General features: G+C 38.1%; 2 protein-coding genes across 3 annotated transcripts in view; one reads left to right on the top strand and one right to left on the bottom strand.

Moving 5' to 3' along the window:
• Positions 1-8,813, bottom strand: part of dnmt3bb.1 (DNA (cytosine-5-)-methyltransferase 3 beta, duplicate b.1) — a 49,712-nt gene extending 40,899 nt beyond the window's left edge. For both annotated transcript variants that reach the window (XM_074681309.1, XM_074681310.1), the window contains exon 1: positions 8,420-8,813. In XM_074681309.1, the coding sequence (XP_074537410.1) occupies positions 8,420-8,427 (8 nt within the window). In that variant the 5' untranslated portion in view covers positions 8,428-8,813. The remainder of the gene's footprint in view (positions 1-8,419) is intronic.
• A 768-nt stretch (positions 8,814-9,581) lies between these two features.
• On the top strand, positions 9,582-17,306 carry commd7 (COMM domain containing 7). The gene is made up of 9 exons (XM_074681762.1): positions 9,582-9,753; positions 12,001-12,054; positions 12,313-12,415; positions 12,823-12,879; positions 13,015-13,052; positions 13,126-13,216; positions 15,544-15,593; positions 15,677-15,725; positions 17,075-17,306. Exons 1-9 carry the CDS (start codon positions 9,673-9,675, stop codon positions 17,149-17,151), a joined length of 600 nt encoding a protein of 199 aa, XP_074537863.1. The 5' UTR covers positions 9,582-9,672; the 3' UTR covers positions 17,152-17,306.
• Positions 17,307-20,665: the final 3,359 nt, after the last annotated feature.

The raw sequence follows: 20,665 nt of genomic DNA, 5'->3' as shown, positions 1-20,665 counted from the left end.
AATCACTGTTTTTAAACTACAAGGGAAAGCAGTTGCTTTTGCATCTTTAATAGCCCGTAGAACTATTCTTCTCCAGTGGAAATCTGACAAACCTCCATCTTTCGATAGTTGGATTAAGGAAATGCTCTCTGTGCTGCAGCTGGAAAAGCTAAGATACAGCAGAGAAAACCGGCCGGAAAAATTTTGGATGATCTGGTCTTCTTTTATTGTCTATGTTAAAAATCTGAGTCTTTTATGAAGCTATTGTTATTGATACATATGTATAGACTGAGAATGTCAAGTAAGTAAGACATAAACTTGCCTCACAGATATTTGTACTTGTAAAGGAGTGATACATTTATTTATTTCATCTTCACATGTATGAATGTAAGTATGTTTTGTTTTGTCTTGTTTTGTTTTGTTTTGTTTTGTTTTGTTATGTTTCCTTGTTTTGTTTTTACTTTCTTCCTTGTCTTTGTTAGTGTATTTGTATGGGATGGGGGGGTAACCGGGTGGTTGGGGAGTATTAAGGGTGTGTTTATGTTCAATCTGTAAAATGAAAAATCCATAAATAAAGTCGAGAAAAAAAAAAAATAAATAAAATAAACTTCTTTATAAAAGAATAAATTATTTAAAAAAAATCAATTTAGCATTTTTTTAAATATTGTTTTTCTTCTCATATATTCTCATAAATTTCAGAAATTTGCAAGTTATTAAAAAAAATAGGAAAATTTTTGAAATTTTACCTCAGATATTTAAAAGATTTGCATTTATTTCAATAAATTTACAAACATTATGAACAAGTTTGAAATTGCAAGAATTTTCAAAAATTTAAAAATTTTTGAATTGATAATAGAGTTTGAAAATATAGAAATCATTTTGCCCAACTCGTTACTTTATGTTGTTTGCTGATGTTCTGCCTTATTTCAGAAACGTGTATTAAGGAAGTTAGTGAGCACAATGGCAGTTAAATGAATCCATCCATAGAAATTCTGGTGAATAATTATCCAAACAAGAAGTTTTTTGAATTATAAATTTGTGAATGTGATATCTGTTTTTTTTTAATTTCCAAAAATTAAAAAAAATAAGATATTTTGAATTTTTTTTACAGATTTTATATTTTTAGAAAGTTCAAAACTTGGCAAAAATTTCACATTTTTTACATTTTAAAAATTAGTAAAAATAGAAAAAACTTTAAAAATTTGCAAAAATTCTGAAAAAAATAATTCTTTTGTTTGACAATTTCATAAACTTTTAAAGATTTTAACTTGTTGCATGTAAGAAACTAAAATGATAATATAAAAAAAATCTAAAAATTAAAAAAAATCACAAATTTTCCAATATGTCTAAAATTTTACAATTATACTTGAAGTCGATAATATTTCTCAACTCAACTAATGTCTTGCTACATATCAATCATGTATATTAATCCAGCATGTTGGCAGTCACCAGGTGTCAACATGTTGGAGGATTTGCAATCAGAACAAGACACTCAAAAATGGATCGGGTAGTGCAGGAAGTCCTTTGCAAAGTTTGCAAACTCTACAAACTCTTGTGAAAGTTAACAGATCTCTGCGTGCAGAGGGAGAGGACCGTCTCCTGGCCGCAGCACAGACCCTAAAAACAGGAGGTTTCGCCCCGTTTCAGACAACAGATGATGGAGAAATGACGTGGGATACATGTGAGGCCGTCCTGACCGTCTGCAGATTTACAGAGTTGACTCAGGCTTTACATGAAGAAACAGCTCAGATTAGCAGATAGAAAACCACATGTGAGTCAATAAATGCAGTTTCTGCTGGTGGTGGAGGCTCCTGGTTCAGGCTCCTGGTTCAGGCTCCTGGTTCAGCCTGACGTGCCCCGGCACAGTGCCCCACCTTCAAGAACTGGGCTGGGTCTGGACTGATTTATGCTCCAGCTTCATTTCAGCCTCAAACTGCTCAAAGTTTCTCCCATCAGAGTGACAAACAGGCTCCTGACATCGCTGCATATTCATCAGCCGCGGCCCCCCCACCCTGCCTCACCCCGCCTCACCCCACTCGCTGTGGGACTGAGGGGTGAAGGAGTTCATCCTTCAAACGGGAAGTGAACTCCCCCACAGCCCTGACCTTTCACCCACTCAGCATCAAACAGGTACCTGCTCGCCGCCTCCGTCCACCTCCTCACTGAGGAACGCTCGGTCTGAGCACGCTCAGTCTGAGCACGCTCTGCAGCGCTGCACGTGAGCGCTAATCGCTGCATCTTAACGCTCTGAGAACCAGAGACAGAAAAGGTGGAAGTGAAATCAGGAGGGCTGAGGAAGGATGGAGGGCAGAGAGTGAGGGGCCCACGGAAAGGGGGACACGGAGGACAAGGGGAGGGGGTTTACATCAAAGTTGTGTCTGGTGGCTAGAGATTAGGAACGCCACTGCAAGAGGGGATTGTTCGCTCCCTAAAGGCTACGAGTGTGTGAGTGTGTGAGTGTGTGAGAGTGTGTGTGTGAGTGTGTGTGATAAGGAGGGGTCTGCAGCTCCTCGGGGGTCTCTCTGGGGGCCGCATTCCTTGTCTGTCATGTACTTTATGGCCCCTTCCAGCTCAGATCCAGTCCTACACTTTATACATTGTCTTCTTTGTGGCCCATTGTGCGGCTGAAAGCTGGAAGCTTATACAGTAAAGATCTGCACAGAAGCCCGACTCAAAACCCTCAGGGGGACCCACCAGAGCTGCAGTTCTGGATCTGAAAGACCAAACTTTAACCCTTTAGGGACCAGAGACTGGAAAGGGAGATTTCTGCAGAGCTACGTTTCCTGATAAAGCACCTGTGCACGGAGACACAAACTGTTCACACGAAGACTGTTTACAAACTACGCTGTCAGAGCATGTGCTCAGAGCAGTGAGGCATTAGCACAGTTTCATCCTGACTGATGCATCACTCAGGTATGAAGGAGAAGAAACTGGAAATCTTTCCTCAAATCTGCAACCTTTACTTTCATAGGAGCCATTTTTCCTCAGCTCATCTGGATTAAAGTCATTCAGGAGCCACAGAATCTACTTAATCTTCACAATAAAGACAAAAAAGTGTCAAAATTGTATCCAAACTGAAAAATCTAGGTAAAAATCATCCTAAGAAAAAGTTTTTTAAACGTATAAAATTGTACATGAATTTGCAAAACTTGAAAAAGTGTGAATAAAAAAAAATCTCTACAAATTTTGAAAAGTTTTGCAATGTAAAAAAAATTACCAAAAAATAACTAAAACAGATTTAAAATTCCAAAAATATCAATGGTATTGATTAAGCTGGCACCTTGCTAGTTGAATGAATCCATCCACAAAGAATTTAAATATTTATTTTCTCTTGTATTTGAAAAAAAAAAAAAATTATATTAAAAAATGTGCAAAAAAATTCAGCAATTTTTTACACATTGCAAAACTGCCAAAATTTGCAAAAAATAAAAAAAGGTATTTGACTGCTGCTTAATTTTCAAAAAAAAAAAAATGTAATTTGCAAAAAATTAAATATTTTCAAAACCTTTGATTTAAAAATACAGAAAAAAAATTGGAATAAATCCTAATTTAAAAAAAAAAAAGTGTCAGTGTCTTTAATCATCAATACCCTCTGTAAGAAAAATAACAATTCTTTATTTCAGTAATATTTTTCTAAGCTACAAGGAACCACAGCAAAGGAGGCCACATGAGGGTCCAGAGCCACAGGTTGAACACCCTTGGTCTACACCCTGGCCTCAGATCCACCTCGCTGACCAAGGAAGTGTTGCATTAGCATTGATTCCTTAGCATCTGCATAAAAATACAAATCTTACTTTGACACACAGAAACCAAAGACCTGTAAAACATGGAAGCCGTGGGGACATGTTTGATTCACAAAGTTTATCAAACATGGAAACCCCCCAAAGTACCGACCTGTACTGACTCGTTCTGTACCATCCAACTGTTTTGGTTCCCTTCTGTTGGAGTGGAGCTAGAAACGCTGCAGTCTATCAGTCAGTTCATGTACAACGGCGGCAACGAAGTACAACACGTAACCCTACCATGTTTAAATGTCCAGTCCACTTCCTGTTTGTTTGGAAAATGGCGTCACCAAACATCTGAAAACTGCAAAACCGTGTGGCTTATTTCTTCTTTGTTAGATTTATTCACGGGGTACACTGTGTCATGCTGCCATGGCATCCAGCTTACACGCCGCCTACCAAGAAGGACATGGTTTACTGATCCAACTCGTACCAAACGGTACTGATCCAAACTGGACTGCTCTATGGAAATGGGCTTAAATCACCTGATGAAGAGAGCTGGTCTCCCCCGTCACACAATACTGTCGTCTTTCCCTATTCTGTGCTGATTATTAGGCGTTTCTGAATAGCTACTGGAACATTTCCCAGGTTTGAAGGTGGGGTGCTCTCGCAGCCAGTGTTAGAAAATCCTAACCTTTTTAAATGTATCCAGGAAAAAACTGCAGGCTTCTACTGCAAGAAATTTGAGGCTTTTACATCAAGTAAAAAAAGGAATTCATTCACTCCACTTTCTCAGAGCTTATTGGAGAAACTCCAAAAATACACGCTCTGAACAGTTTCTGTTTCCACCATGAACAGAGGTTTCACCCCTCAGTGTCGGCACGTTCAGAACAAGTGTTGACGGAGGCGTCTGGCTCCCGATCAATGACTGTCATCATCCAATTATCATCATCATATATCAAAACCACAGCATGACTCAGTTATCCCATCATGCACTGCTCCAGGTCAGAAAAAGAAACATAGTCTGAGTCTCCTATCAGACTGTGACAGGTGTGATCTCCTCAGGATTAACCTGAAGCTGCAGGACAAAAACGGCCCGTCAGCCCAAACAGTGTTTGTACAGTGATGTGTGAATATAATCTGAATTTAATCTGATTTATTTGGTGTACTATGGGTTTTATGATACATTGATGGAGCTTAATGACACCAAAGATAAATCCCAGTCTTTTTGGTAGGCGAGTCAAAATCTAACAAATAAATCTCCCAACTTTGCTGCTTTAGATAGAGTTAGCGACACTGAGCTAAGCATTAAGGTGCAGCTAATCACTTGGACATTGGAGTTCAGGGACATCAAGACAAAGTCAGATTACTGCGTGGATCTGCAAATAAAGCCACTGGTATGAACTGGTTTCAGTGTTAATGTGGATTTAATCTAATCAACGGAAAATGAAAGCATTTCAGATGTTAAATCCAACTGTTTTCACTTGTTGATGCTCAGAGTTTAATCACATGTTAAAACACTTGGTCCCGCATCACAAGCGCAGCACTTGCAGCCAGAGTCTGCGCAGTAGAGACTGTGAGGGACAAAAAATAAGAGTCTAATCACTTCTTGACTCTATCCCTCAACATATTTTACAATCCCTGAAAAAAATACACAGGAAAGTCAGCTGTCAATCATCGTTAAACGTGATATTAGACCCCATTTTTAGCCTTTTATAACTAATGAAAATGAAACTTTTTAGAAAAAATAGGACTTGAACACAAGACAGCCAAATGATATCTTCAAATCACCACAACAATCAGACGTGAGAAACATTTCTACCAGGTGGATTAATTTTTTAAAGTTTGACCACAGCCCATCTGGAATGACTGGGGAGATGGATTTTTTTAACCTATACTGCAGCCAGCCACTAGGGGGAGCAGTTTCTGTGGCGACTTCACTTCAGGCTAAATAAGATGATGTTCATTTTATTAACAGTCTATGACTCTAAAGCCTGACCCATTAAAAGATAACCAGAAACTTCTAATGTTTTGTAATTGAAATGTTGTTTTTATGTCTATATTTTTACATTTCTATGCCTCATGTACAGCTACAGCCTGTCTGTTCCTATTTGCAAAATCATGTTTCATTCAGCAGCATAAGTGATGAGAAGACGTGACGTCAGCAGACTTTCGTACTTGTCAGTGTTCCTTCGATTCTTAAGTTAACTTTACAAAAACAGAAGCAGTCGTCTAACGCCGTTATCACAGCTGTTTCTCGTGTTCCTGTAGTTGTTCATCTATTGTTTCTTAGAAGCAGCAACAAACATAAGCTACATCATACCACGGCGTGATGCGGATTGGTCTGTGGTGAGTCTGTCAATCCGAACGGTCGTCCAATCACCAGCTGCTGATTTTTTTTGAAGGTCCCGCCTCTGAAAACAAATCTGAAGAGCTGCTACCCAGATGGACTAGTGAAATATTTCCGTGGCGGATATGTGAAACTGTTTGTCTGGTGTGTCAGGTTACCATTTCGGTGCACTACTTTAATTCTTTGATTTTCAGTTTTATTTAAACTGTCTAGATATATTTTTTATTCTTCCCTATACATAGATCTTAATTATATTTATATTCTATTATTTTTATGAAGTTATTCATTTAAATTATATGATTATAATAATAATAATTATTATTATCTTTTTTTTTTTTTATTACTTAAGCTCTATTTTTTTCTATTTTTGTAATATTAATTGTGTGTTCATGATAATGGTACAGAGAGAGTGTGGTTTACTAGAGTCCAATTAATTATATTCTTGCGATACTTGGTGTATAAAGGTGACTCTGATTTAGGGCTGCAGCTATCAAATATTTCAGTATTCGAGTATTCTACTGAAAATCCCATCGATTTATCGAGTAATCGGATAAAATACATTTTTGTTGAGTGAAAGAGCAGTTAGTTTTCAAATGAAATTTTTTCTCTTTAAGAAATAGAATTTTCTGATACAGCATGTCAATAAGAGCACTTGCTTTGGTAGCTCCAAAATCTGTAAACACACTTTCACACATTTTTTGTGTCTTGTACATCTCATCAAATGTTGCGGACCCAAATATCACCCGTTTGGTAGAATGACCCGTTAGTCTCCAAACTCCAGAAAAGAAGCTAGCTTTGTTGCTAGTTGATATTTTGTATAAGGGGTAGCTTGAGGGGTCTGAAAACTCTCTTAATATGGCCTCAGCTCTATTTGAAATACCACTCTTTGATCTTTTTTAAAATTAAACGATTCCTCGAGGCAGAGAAAATTACTCGAGTATTTTTGGTAATCAAGTACCTCGAATCATTCGAGGAATTGTTCTAGCAGTATTCTGATTCTCATTCAAATCTAACAAAATGAGTTGTTTTTGACAACCTTTTTAGTATTGTAGTATTTTATAACAATATTCTTCTAAAATTAAAAGTGATTCCAGGTTTAGACAGTTAGTTGCTAAATTTTAACTTTGTATAAATTTTTCTCTTCATATTGATATAAGTTAAAATAGTTAAAATGGCTCCTGAATGACTTTAATCCAGGTGAGTTGAAGAAAAATGGCTCCTCTGAAAGTAAAGTTTGCAGACCCCCGATCATAAAGTTAAACTCTGTTACTTTGGAGATGATAAAATGAGAGTTTGGTGAATCAGAGCAAAGAAAAGAAGAAGAGACACAGAGAGGTTTTGGGGTTAACTCACTGGAGTCTTGGTGGAGTTTGTGGGAGGTCTGTCTGCCTCTGCTGGCGGGAAAATGATTCAACCAGCTGAATTATGTCAATAACCTCTGAACCACCTCCCCTGGACTGTAACATGTCACCTCCAGAGGCTCCTCCCCCTGCGCTCCTCCGCGTGCTTTCTCCCTGACCAGCTCCACCAATCAAACACCAGCCTCCCCACGCTGTTCGGGCTCTGCTCCCCTAACAATGCGTGCTCCTCTGGTGAATCACCAGGTGACATGTTGCGCAATAATCCAAGATGGAGGTTCAGAGAGGGAACCTGCACCGGCACCAAACAAGTCCCAACACCGGAGAGAGTCCCGGAAACGGGGAGAAGGACGGACGGTGCAGAGATCCCTGAGAGGTGATCAAACCACGGCTCTCTGTGGGGTTTCTGTAAACCACTGCTGACTCACTTTCCTGCCCCGTGGGTACATGAAATCATCATTCCAGTATCTGCATGAATAACGCACCATGAAACCTTCAAAGTTAACACACCTCCAGGAAATCCACTAAAAGAAAACCTTTAAAATCTGGAGTTCAAAGAGTAAAAAGCGACATATTCAGACATGTGAGAGGCGCTCCGGCTCAGGAGAACTGTACAACTGCACACACTCGACAAACTCTTCATTATTGATGTACAACAGGATGATTAAAGTATGAAACTCGATGCCTTAGACTGATTCTGCCTGATATGAATGCACTTTTCAACTCTAGGATCACGTGACTGGTTGTTGAGTTTTCTTTCTCCTCAGGTTCAAAGGCATCACCATGCAGCCCTGCAGGTCTGTGCACATGGGCAACAGGTCTGCCGAGGAGCAAACTTCCAGAGCCGTGCACAAAGAGTCCCAGAGTGCAAAGCGCGACACAAACACTGAACCAGGATCACGGAGAGCAGCAGATGTGTTTGAACAACCTGTGCGTAAAGTGTGAGGTTATTTTCCGCTGGGTTAACTCCCGCACAAAGCGCCCCAGCCTCCTCCCCGGGTAAAACTTACATAACCATCCACGCTTCCTGCACTCATCCACGGTGGGAAAACGCAGCCGTCGGTGTGTTGGAGCCTGGAGGGTCGAAGAGTGTGAGGAAAGTTGTTCCCGGAGCAGAAAGCGAGCGTGGACCTGGGCGCGGATCAGGAGTCGGTGTCGTCCTCTGGCAGGAGTCGTTCACTCTGTCCGAGCATGCTGCTGCAGATCTGCGCCGTGCACTCCTGCTCCCTCTCTCACACTCCCAATGCAAGTCAGTGCCGCTCTCCCTTTCTCTCTCCCTCTCCGTGGCTCGTGCGTCCTGCGTGTGCGTCCCACAGTTCACTGGGCGACTCCGGCGTGGGTCGGCCCAACTATACCCGACCTGCGGGGAGGGGGAGGGAGCAGATTGGTCGCTCCCAGGTGAGAATTTCAACTCCCATTTTCTGTCCCCGGAGGATACGAAACTTCTCTCCTTCCCTCCTTCCTTCCCTCCTTCCTTCTTTCCTCCCTTCACAAAAACAGACCTTCTGTTCCTCTTCTTTGTTCCCCAAAGTGAGCGCTTTTAACAAGACTTCACTCAAGTTCATGCTGCTTTTATGCACTTTATGAACTGTTTTAAACTTAAATCGATTATAATCTTTATGTATTTTAGGATTTTAAAAAAACTTCGTGTCTGAAGTTGTAATTTTGCGCATGAGATTCTTCTATACACAGGAATGATGTCTCATTTGATAAATATTACAGCTGAGAAACATCGTTTTACCATTGTTTGAATGTAAAAAAAAATGCTTTTAACAGTTTATTTATTTATTTATTTTTTAAATTCAATGGGTGTCAATAAAAATATATTCTATTGTATTCTATTTTTTGTGCCAATGTAAACGCCTAAAAGTCATCAAGTTAAACTACTGGCATTTATATTCATATTTTCGCATACATATTGTTAAAATTGTCTGTTTCTGCAGGTAAATGTAGCTGTAGGTGTAACAACTTTATAGTTTTTCTGCTGCTGTTTACATTTTAGAAACTACGATTTTTTTTTAGAAATAAAAACAATATCGTCTTGTAATTTTCTGAAAAAAAAAAATGTTTGTCTCCTGAATAAAAATCACATTAATTATCATTTTTATTATGTTTGTATATAAAAAAAAAAGTCAAAATCCGCTCTCCTTCGCTCAAGCCCGGTGACGCATGCGCAGAGAGGAACCAGGAACTGCTTTCAAACAGCTCCGCGCAGCTCAGAGAGCGTCAGAGAGTTTTGACAGTTTCTACTGGGATTGAAACGATGCAGCTTCACTTTACTAAAGATGTTTTACCTGACTCTGTCAGCACAGACTTTCAGAACCTGAACAAGTTCAACGAACAGGTAAAAACAGCGAAATTCACTGATTATTGACGCAGAAAGCTAAAGGAAAGATTAGCATGCTAACTGTTTGTAGCCGAGCTAAATCACGGGGATTCTCCACTCAGCTTTACCTTAAACTGAATCACACCGTGTTTTCCTATGACTCTGTGGGTTTCTTGGCTCTTTATCCTGAACTGTTGGCACACACACTCACACACACACACTCACACACACACACACAGGTGACAGAGTGTGTGGATCATGTGACTGCAGACTTCTTGGCTCATAAAAGTAACATTACGGACCAGTAGTAATCTTCTTTGAGCCTATTAAGCTTCTGATACAGAAAACTAGTTTGTATTCACACATATTTACAGTTTAATCTTAGTAATGGCAAAAAAATAATCATTTTTCTTCATGATTTTTTTTTTACTATCATCTTTAGTGCAATAGAGTGTACTGTAGACCTGTTAACTAATCTATCATAGTGTAAATATTTGTTTTTAATTTTTTTTTCTCGTTTTTTTCTCCATTCTTGATGTTACTTTACTTTTGCTCTTTTTTTAAACTACTTGCACAAACAGACCAAGACGAATTCCCTGTGATATAAAAAATGCTTCTGATGATTCTGATTCTTCAGGGTGTCTGTTGGGTCTTAAAAAGTATTAAAAAGTCTTAATCCCAATGTTATGAGGTATTAAATTTTGTTGGTATTCAAGCTTTAACTCCAAATGTATCCATGAATATTTATTTTCCTCCTTGCGACTGTTACAAACTAACCTGACACGCCTTTAACTTTCAAAAATAACCTCACCTGGTGATTGGACGATCATTCTGCTCGTCACACTCATCACAGACCAGCGTGAGGATCTAGAAAAAGCTTTAGCATCTCAAAGTATTTCTAGATCATCAGAGTTTCTCAAGCCTCCTGAGAAAATTTCTCAGAGATATGACGACCTGGGATCTTGGATTCTTACGACTTAGAGAAAGTTTCCCCTGATCTCAGTTGTTTTGGAGCAAATTTCCTTTGTTCAAATCATTTTTTTACTGGATACAACACCATGAGATAAGTTATTTATTAATACAGTTACGTAGCGCTGTTGTTTGAGGCGTGACAACAAGCAAAGTTGTAAGTTTGTGAAGCGCGGGCTGTACGTAGCGCTAGCAGCCCAACATATCCTTAGGCTAATGTGACAAACTCAGTTTGTACCGTAGTTTAGCAGCCGTCCATATGTAACGCTGATAGAAAGTAAATAACACAATATCAAGCACATGTCCTAAATTTTGACGATGATTAAATAATTTTTTTTGTTTTTTTGTTTTGTTTTCCAACCTGCCTTTAGTTTCTTTTATTCTTTCAGCTTTATTCCTTCTCAGTTTACCTCATTTATGTTAAAATGCAAACTACGTCTGTCAAAGATCGGTTACTAACAACAGCTTAAAGTCGCGATAAGGTCTCAAGACTTTTTGAAAAGTTTTTAAAAAAGTCTTAACTTCAGGATTTCAGCGTATACCCTGTTCTTTAGCACAGACATGTGCTAAATCTGTGCAGCTACTTTAATAAATCTCTCTGAACTGATATAACAGTAAAAATCTGTCAGTGTTGCTAATCTAATCTGAAACTTCCAGGTTTCATCTCTTCTCATGTTTTATCGTGTCTGTCTGGTTGTGTCTTGTATTTCTGCCTTATCTCGTCTTGTCGTGTTACATCTTGTGTCATCGCAGCTTGTTTTGTCTCATATCGTATCTCATAGACTCACATCGTTTCATCTCACAGTGTCATATCTCCTTATTACTCTGAGTCTGATGTTTGATGTTTTGTCTTTTATCATTTTGCGTCGTATCAAATCACAGAGCATCTTGTTCAATTGTTTGGTTTGGTATCGTGTCTTGTGTCATGTTTCCTCTGATCTTGTCTCTTCCTGTCGTCTTGTCTCATCAAATCCTCCTTTTTTCTATCCTATCATGTCCTTTCTTGTTTTTTCTTTTGATGCTGTATCCTATTTTTTTTATTTTATATTCTAATTAAGTGACAAATGTTTATAGTAATATAAATGAAACCGTCTTGACAGTGACCCCTCGATTTATGACCTTTAAACACACTAATGAGGTGATTTCACAGAATAAAAACCAACCTGTCTCTGTTCACCTGAGGAAAACCTGCTGTTCTGTAAAAACTCTGATAAACTTTTTGTTTTCAGTTGCGTCGTGTGTTTTTCTCCTGCTTAAGATTTTCTTCTTCTTCTTTTTTCCTTTTTGCTTCTGCAGCAATTTCTCCGTCTTGTTGAAATTCTGTTCCAGTTCTTGTTGGAGCCAAAGGAGGTGAGTGAGTTCACACACACACACACACACTCTTACACACACTCACACACACTCTTACACACACACACTCTGGATTCTGATGTTAACAGACTTTGGACTCAGTGATTAGCCTTGATAACTGAACCGAGGTAAAATATTGCCTGTTCTTTTGTGTGTGTGTGCAAATTAATGCATACCTCCGTCTGTGTGTGTGTGTGTTTTTCCCTGTGTGTGTGTGTGTGTGTGTGTGTGTGTGTGTGTGTGTGTGTGTGTGTGCAGACGGAGCGGTTCATGCTGCAGCTCAGTGAGTTTGCAGGGGAGCACGGGATGAGCGCTGGTCCTCTGAGGAACCTGATGAAGAGCGTCCTCCTGGTGCCACAGGGTGAGACACACACACACACACACACACACACTCTACACAAAGACAAACATCATAAACCCAGGAGCCTCCAGGTGGAGGTTTGAGATAGTGTGGAGGGAATTTCTTGGCCTTTGTCCCCCCTCATTGTCTGTATTTACTTCAGTTAGGGATTTCCTACATTTCCCAGAACGCACTTTGCTCCAGAATGCTCAGGTGCTGGATTACCTGCAGCTAAAAACAGCAGTTTCCTCTTAAAGATCAGAGGTTCGGAGAGGTTTAACCTTTCCTTTCTGGTGTTGTCATCTCTTTGTCCACGCTCGTAGAATTTCCCACGATGCTCTTCTTCTCCCTCGTACTCTCAGTGAGATCTGTAGCCGCAGGAAAGCGTTTGTCTCAGTGACGCTGATTGTTTCCTGTTTCCTCCTCAGGAGCCCTGAAGAAAAGCCTGACAGCTGAGCAGATCAAAGAGGACCTGGAGAGTCTAGGTGAGTCCGTCACGGCGCAGTCAGTCAGCGCCACGAGGGTCGGGCTCAGAGAGACGGGGTTAAGTACGGCTGCTGGGCTCCTCGGCGACAGAGGAAAACCACGAAACTAAAGCGTCTCCTCTTTTCTTTCCTCAGGAGTGAATGAAGACAAGGCCGCTCACTTTTCACAGCAGGTAACTTTCCCATGTGAGGAAGAATTGTAGAAATGAGCGTTTTGTGTTCGTGACAAAGATTTTGTACCTGCAGTGGGGGGAGCACTACGCGGCGCTGACCCGGCTCGCCGTGGGACAGACGTTGATGGTGAACCAGCTGGTGGACATGGAGTGGAAGTTTGGAGGTAGATCCAGTCTTTGTGTGATCCCTCTGAGGGTCTGACGTCTTAAACCTAATGAGTCGTTAGCGTCAGGTTCCTGCTCCTCAAAGCCGATCAGCTGATGAGTCTCTAACACACCTCATTGTTCATTCCTGACGTTTTAGACTCGGAGGTATCACAGATGCTAATGCAGCATCAGGAGGGTCGTTAGCATGACGCTCAGCTTTTCACATTAAAGGCGTTTGGTTTAAAGAGGACAGGGAGAGTCTGTTTGTGCTGTTTATCTGACTGGACTGTGACTGACATGCTAACACCTTCTGCCTGTTAGCAACGAGGTAAAGATCTGTTTAATGATGATCTGGACCCAAACAAACCACAGAGTCTGGTCTTAAAAAAGCTCAGAGCAGGATAAGTGGAGACAAAACAGGAGCTACGAAAGGAGAATATTGAAATCATCTCTTAAATCCAGTCCACTGTTTTTGTAGAACACATAAAAAAAAAACAAGTGCTCCGATTGAAATTAAAAGAATATCAATAAAACAAATAAAAAGACATAGAAACAAATTAGAGCCGTAAAAACTCAGGGATCAGGACCAAAGAAGACTAAAAACAGACATCACAAAACTCAAAAGTTAAATTAAAAGCCAAAAAAGAATCGATCTCTATTTAAAGATTTAAACCATTGAAAAGGGAAAGATTTACGACTCTTTTCTCATTGATTTATGAAACTTAAATCATGACTCTTCTCTGAAAGATTTATGACTCTTTTCGTAGATAAATGACTCCTTTCCTGTGTATTTAAGAATCTATATATATATATGACTCTTTTTTTTCTCGAAATTATAAATCTTTTCTGGTAGATTTAGGTCTTTTGATTTATGACTCTTTTCTCGTAGATGAATGACTCCTTCCATGTAGATTTATGAATCTAGATATAAGACTCTTTTTCTTGGATAAATGACTCATTCTTGTTGATAAATGACTCTTATTCCATGACTCCTTTCTGCTGGATTTATGACTCTTTTCTCATAGATTAACAACTTTTTACTTATAGATTTAGGACTCATAATTTATGACTCTTTTCTTGTAGATAAATGACTCTTTTCTTGTAGATTCATAACTCTTTTCTTGTGGATAAATGACTCTTATTTTATGACTCCTTTCTGCTGGATTTATCACTCTTTTCTTGTAGAGTAATAACTTTTTTGTTATGGATTTATGGCTCTTAATTAATGACTCTGTTCTTGTAGATAAATGACTCCTTTACCGTAAATTTATAAAACTAAATATATGACTCTTTTCTCTTGGATAAATGACTCTTTTCTGGTAGATTTATGACTCATCTCTCATAAATGTAGGCTTTTTTTTGGTCATAGATTTATGAATCCCAATTAATGACTCTTTTTTTTGTAGATTAATGACTTTTTCTTTTAGATTTGTGAATCTTTATTTATGTCACTTTCATGTAGATAAATGACTCTTTTCTTGTTGATTCCTTTCCGCTGGATTTATGACTCTTTTCTCATAGATTAATAACTTTTTTCTTATAGATTTATGACTCTAAATTTATGACTCCTTTCTTGTAGATTAATGACTCTTTTCTTGTAGATAAATGAGTATTTGCTGGAAGATTTATGACTCATCTCTCATAAATGTAGGCTGTTTTTTGTCATAGATTTATGAATCCCAATTAATGACTCTTTTCTTGTAGCTTAATGACTTTTTCTTTTAGATTTGTGAATCTTAATTTATGACTCTTTTCATGTTGATTTGTACTCTTTTCTAGTAATTTATAACTTCTTTTTGTATAGAATAACGACTCTTTTCTAGTGACTTTCGTTCATAAATTTATGAGTCTTTTCTCATAGATTTCTCCAGATCTAGCTCTAGAGATCTCATAGATAAAAGCATATATTACTAAATTTAAAAAAAAAAGAAAAATGAAATGGTATCTTTATTCCTCACATTTAAGAAGTGGAAGTTAAAGGGTTAAAAGGAGAGGGGAGATAGTTGAAGGGTTAATGCCACTGTCCCACATCACCGTAAAATACAGGAAAACTAAAGTTACCAAAATAAAAAGTGGAGCTCCAGGAGGTTGAATCTGAAACAGACTTCTTACATGTGGTAAGAAATGTTTTTCAGACTAAAGTTCTGTTACTCACAAAGAGGCCAAACAACACATTTTTCAGCAGTAAAACCAAATCCTTATCAATCTTCTTGGAAATAAAACCACAGTTTATGACTGAAATCTTTCAAACTGGGCGAACAGGAGTCCTCCTGAGGTTTGGTGATGCTGTTTTTATAGATCCATCATTTGAAGTTCTGACGTTGTTTCTGTCTGACCTCCACAGTGACGGTGGGCACCAGTGAAGTTCAGAAAGTGGGGAACATTTTCCTGCAGGTATGAAATCTCCAAACGTTGATCTGCCTGACCGTGACACACTGCGTTTCTCAGTCTGATTGATCCGCTCTGTTCCCCCGCAGCTGAAGCTGGTGATCAGGAAGGGGAACTCCACCGAAAACCTCTACATGGGTACGTCAGTCTGCGCTCAGAGACCTCCTGATCTTAGACTTATGAGATGAGTCTAAAACATTTCTCCCAGACATTGGTATTAACTCCAATAATCCACACATGAAAAGAAGTCACAACGTTCAGGTCCATAAATAATGATTATGGTGAATTAAGTACGATAACACAGGAAAAAAGTATTGAACACACCATGGAAAGGCTGAATACTTTGGACAGGAAATGCACCATACCACCTGAAATCTGTCAGTAATTATTACTTGAACTTCCAATTAGTGCAAACCAACATCAGCTGGGCTAGAGCAAATTGATGGTCCTATAAAAAAGGTGTTTTTTTCACCAAGCAGTTAAATAGCACACACCTCATGATGGGTAAAGGCAAAGAGCTCTCTGAAGACATTCACAACCTGATTGTTGCTCAGCATCAGAATGGAACTGGTTACAGACTTATATCAAAGCTCCTGAATATTCCAGTCAGCACCGTTGGGGCCATTATTCACAAGTGGAAGAAGCACCACCTTACCATCAACAGGCCACGCACAGGAGCTCCTTGAAGATTTCTGACCACGGAGTCAGAAAGATAGTCAGAAGAGGACTCAACCAGCCAAGGACCACCCTGAAAGTGCTCCAGAAAGACTTGGAGGCAGCAGGTACAATTGTTACAGAGAAAACAACAGGCAATGCACTCCACCACCATGGCCTCTATGGACGCTCAGCCTGCAAGACTCCATTCCTCAAGAAAAGGCATGTTGAAGCTGGTTTAAAGTTACAGTACACAGCCTTTCCATGGTGTGTTCAATACTTTTTTCCTGTGTTATCGTACTTAATTCACCATAATCATTATTTATGGACCTAAACATTGTGATTTCTTTTCATGTGTGGATTATTTGAGTTAATACCAATGTCTGGGAGAAATTTTGTTTGAATTGCAGCTTTGGAAATAAATGAGATAAGAAAAAAAGTTGACACCTATTTATACAGTTTTATCTTCAGTTTTTTTATATTCTGTTTTATATAACAAATTACAGACTGAACGGCACCTTTAATGACAGAACGTCACAGTGATGGAGGGTTTCCCCTCAGGTGTGGGCCTTAACTCAGCTCCGTCTCACGTTCAGTGATGAGATAAATCCACAGAGTGTGTTTTTTGGCACTCAGCATCTTTTTGTTCACTAATCCTGTGGATGAGGAGACGTGATGGAGACGTTTAGAGGATTAACTGGAATAAAAGGATGAGATGAGCTGAGTTCCTGGATGTGCGTTATTAATAATTGTGTTTGAATTAATTAATTTCATTATTATCACAATAAAACAATAACAACAATAAAGTCCCTCCTTCCTGTTTCCTCCTCCAGAGCTGACGCTTCCTCAGTTTTACAACTTCCTACATGAGATGGAGAGAGCCAAGGCCAGCATGGAGTGTTTCAGCTGAGAGTGGCTGCTTGTGTGTGTGTGTGTGTGTGTGTGTGTGTGTGTGTGTGTGTGTGTGTGTGTGTGTGTGTGAGTGTGAGAGAGAGAGAGAGATCAATGTTGTGTAATTATGTTCAGTGACTGAAGAGAAACACAAAACAGATTTTATTTACTGCGTTTGATTTGTAAAAAAAAATCTACAAATAAACAAAAAGAGAAAAATCTTGTCTGACTGTTTATCATCTGAACACACACACATAGACACACACACACACACACACACACACAGATTCCTCAACACTTCTACTCTTAAAATACTCAGTAATTAACCCAGCGCTGAAACTCAGAGTCATTGTCTCTGCACGTCAACGGCGCCGTTTCATGTCTGAGCGACTGTGAGGAAAAACTCCATGAAGCTCCGTTCACACACGCTCCAAACCTCTGAGCGGAGGGAACTTTGTCCACATCAGGAACCAGGAACTTCCTGTCAAAACACTTAACAAGAAAGACCAAGGGTGTTCAACCTGTGGCTCTGGACCCTCATGTGGCCCTTTGACTCCTCTGCAGTGGCTCCTTGTAGCTTTAAAAATATTCATGAAATAAAGAATAGTTATTTTTCTTCCAGAGGGTATTGATGATTAAAGACACTGACACTAAATAAAATCCTGTGTTAACATTTAGTTGAACTAAATCTTCATCCCATCTGTCAATAAAGCCTGCCACCGCTCTACTTCACCTCCTACAACATCAACAGCCCACCAACTTTCCATGCACCTGTGGCTAACCTCAAGTTTTACAGCCCTGGGAAGATAACTACATCTACAAAAAGACTCATTTGGAAGAAAATACTGATTTTAATTCTGTGTGGATGGATTCATTTAACTGACAACGTGCTGGATTAATATACATGATTGATATGTGGCACAACATGAGCAAACAACAAAGTTAATGAGTTAAGCAATATAACCAATATAACTCATCAAGTTCAAGTATTATTTAAAAAATATTGCATTTTTTAAATTTTATAGAATTTCATTGTTTTAAAATTTTTTCGCAAAATTTAAAAAATTGTTTAAAACTTTTGCACAATTAAATTGCATATTTTTCACTCTTCAAAGTTCTTGGAAATTTCTGCAGATCTCTGCATTATTTTAAAATATCAAACTTTTGAATAATGTTGGATTTTTTTTAAGTTTCCAAGGGCTAATGTTTTTTGCAAGTAATTTTTTTTTGTAAATTATAAATATTTTTTGTATCTTTGCAAATTTTTGAAATTCCTTTTTTTCATTTCTGCACGTTTTAAAAAAATGATATTCTTTTATTTAAAATTTTTGCATTTTTGAAATTGTTTAAAACTTTTGCACATTTTTTAAATGCCATATTTTTCACTCTTCAATGTTGTTGGAAATTTCTGCAGCTTTTTCTCAAATATCAGACTTTTTGAAATTCTTGCAATTTTAAAAGTTTCTAGTTTTTAGGGAGTTTTTTTCCAAGTGAATAATATTTTGTAAATGGCAATGATAACAAAAATTTGCAAATTATATTTATCATTAATTTTTTTTTCTCTTGCAAATTTTTGAAATTTCCTTTTTTTTCAGTTTTGCAAGTTTTTAAAATCCGATTCTTTTATTTGAATTTTTTTTTGCAAATTTTTGCTATTTCAGAAAGAATGTGATATTTTTGCAATTAAATTTTTGAAATTAAAACATTTCACCAATTTTTTAAATCATTGCATTTTTTTGGAATTAAAAAAATTCTGAAGTTTTTAAATTGCTAAAATATTTGAGGTAGGTCAATTATTAGGGTTCATATTATCCCCAGGAACTTGGGTTTAGACGTATAAAACACAGCTCATGTCTCTGCCCGTGGGGGTCCAGGACCTTCAGAGCTGGAGGCTGCTGATTGGTGGATACCTCCATAAAAACGAACTGTTCCAGATTAAATATGAATAATTAAGATGATCTGAACACTAAAGGATGCAGGTTTAAAACACATCAAAATTCCTCTCTGGGTTCTTGTACCCGCTGCTTGGTTCCTGTTTTCTCTTCTGGAGCTGAACAGGATCAAACTCTTTACTGTGAACATGTTTTCTGCTCTGTAGTGGTTAAAACACATGGCGTCCTCATTTCCTCATCCGGCCGTGAACAAACACAGAGTTATTTTCTTCTTCCTGACACACGCCGGCCGTTACAGAGCGAAGCTGACAGTCAGGATCAGAACAACAGTCCAGCTTCAGCTTCATGTTCAGTGATCCTCTGGAAACATCCTGTGATAACTGAACCCTCTCAGTCTGAAAGGTTTGGAGCAGGGGTGTTCAACCTGCTCTGGAGCCTCATGTGGCCCTTTGACTCCTTTGCAGTGGCTCCTTGTAGCTTTGAAATATTATTAAAATTCAGGGTTTTTTAATTTTTCTTACAGAGGGTATTAATAAAATACAACAGGCACTAAGTACAATCCTGATTTAACATTTTGTACTAAAAATGCATCATCCCTTAAAATAAAGCTTTTAATTTTTTATTTATTTATTTATTTATTTATTTCAATTTTTCATTTTTTTTAATTCAATTTTTGATATTTTTGCAGAAAAGAAAAGTAATTCCCCATTTTTCTTTTTGGAGATTGAACAAATTTTTGAATTTTTTTAATGTAAATACCCTTTTCTTTTGCAATTGTAGAAAGTTTTACAATTTTTCGAAACTAAGCAAAATTTTAAAAATCGCATTTTTTAGTTTTTTTTTTTTTTTTTTTGCAAATTTATGACATTTCAGCAGATTTTTTGAAATAGCAAAATTTTGCACATTTTTATTTTTGTTTTTTTATTTTCTAATTTTTTTATTTAAAATAAAATTAACATTGAATTTTCATAAATTTTGCATATTTATTAAATCTATCACTTTGCCAATTTTTCTTTTTTTTCCTTAAATTTGCAAATTTATTGAAAATAATAATAAAAAAAAAAACTAAAAAATTACATTTACAATTTTATTAACACAAAAGCTTATATAATTATTTAACAGATTATAAACTTTTTTGTCTTAATGTGAAGATAAAGTTGATTTTGTGGCTCCCGAATGACTTTCATGTACGTGAGCTGAGGCTAAACAGCTCTTTAGAAAGTAAGGGTTGCAGACCCCTGGTTTGGAGCATCTTCCTGTGGCGTCTCCTCCTTCAGCTCAGCAGAGCATCACTGTCTCAGAGAGGTGTCGGTGTGTGACGCTGAGATTTATCTGTTTGATGCTCTGACAGGATCCTGTCTTCACATTTCTCCCGTACTCGTAAAACTCAGGGAACAGGAGTAACTTCAGCTTTCTCTCCTGCTCAGGGATTTCCCTCCATCACTTTCACATTCCTCTTCTTTCTGCTCCAGTTCAGCTCCTCCACACACACACACACACACACACACACACACACACACACACACACACACACACACACACACACACACCTTTCTCTTCGTTCATGCTCTCTTTCCTCTCATCATGTGACCCGGCGTGTCTCTGCATGTTCCCATCCTGCAGGAAAAGGTTAAAATCCCT

This window comes from Halichoeres trimaculatus, unplaced genomic scaffold, assembly GCF_033239565.1.
Source record: "Halichoeres trimaculatus isolate MK-OKI-2021-1 unplaced genomic scaffold, fHalTri1.1 fHalTri1_scaffold_11, whole genome shotgun sequence".
Taxonomy (NCBI): Eukaryota; Metazoa; Chordata; class Actinopteri; order Labriformes; family Labridae; genus Halichoeres; species Halichoeres trimaculatus.
Note: the sequence above shows the minus strand (reverse complement) of the source record. Positions and strands in the feature narration are given on the sequence as shown.

What these genes read in the sequence shown, in the direction of transcription:
- commd7 (XM_074681762.1), top strand. Translation starts at nt 9,673, where the DNA reads ATGCAGCTTCACTTTACTAAAGATGTTTTACCTGACTCTGTCAGCACA. An exon ending in TGAACAAGTTCAACGAACAG is followed by an intron (nt 9,754 to 12,000) that starts GTAAAAACAGCG and finishes TTGCTTCTGCAG; the next exon opens with CAATTTCTCCGTCTTGTTGA. An exon ending in CCGCTCACTTTTCACAGCAG is followed by an intron (nt 13,053 to 13,125) that starts GTAACTTTCCCA and finishes TTGTACCTGCAG; the next exon opens with TGGGGGGAGCACTACGCGGC.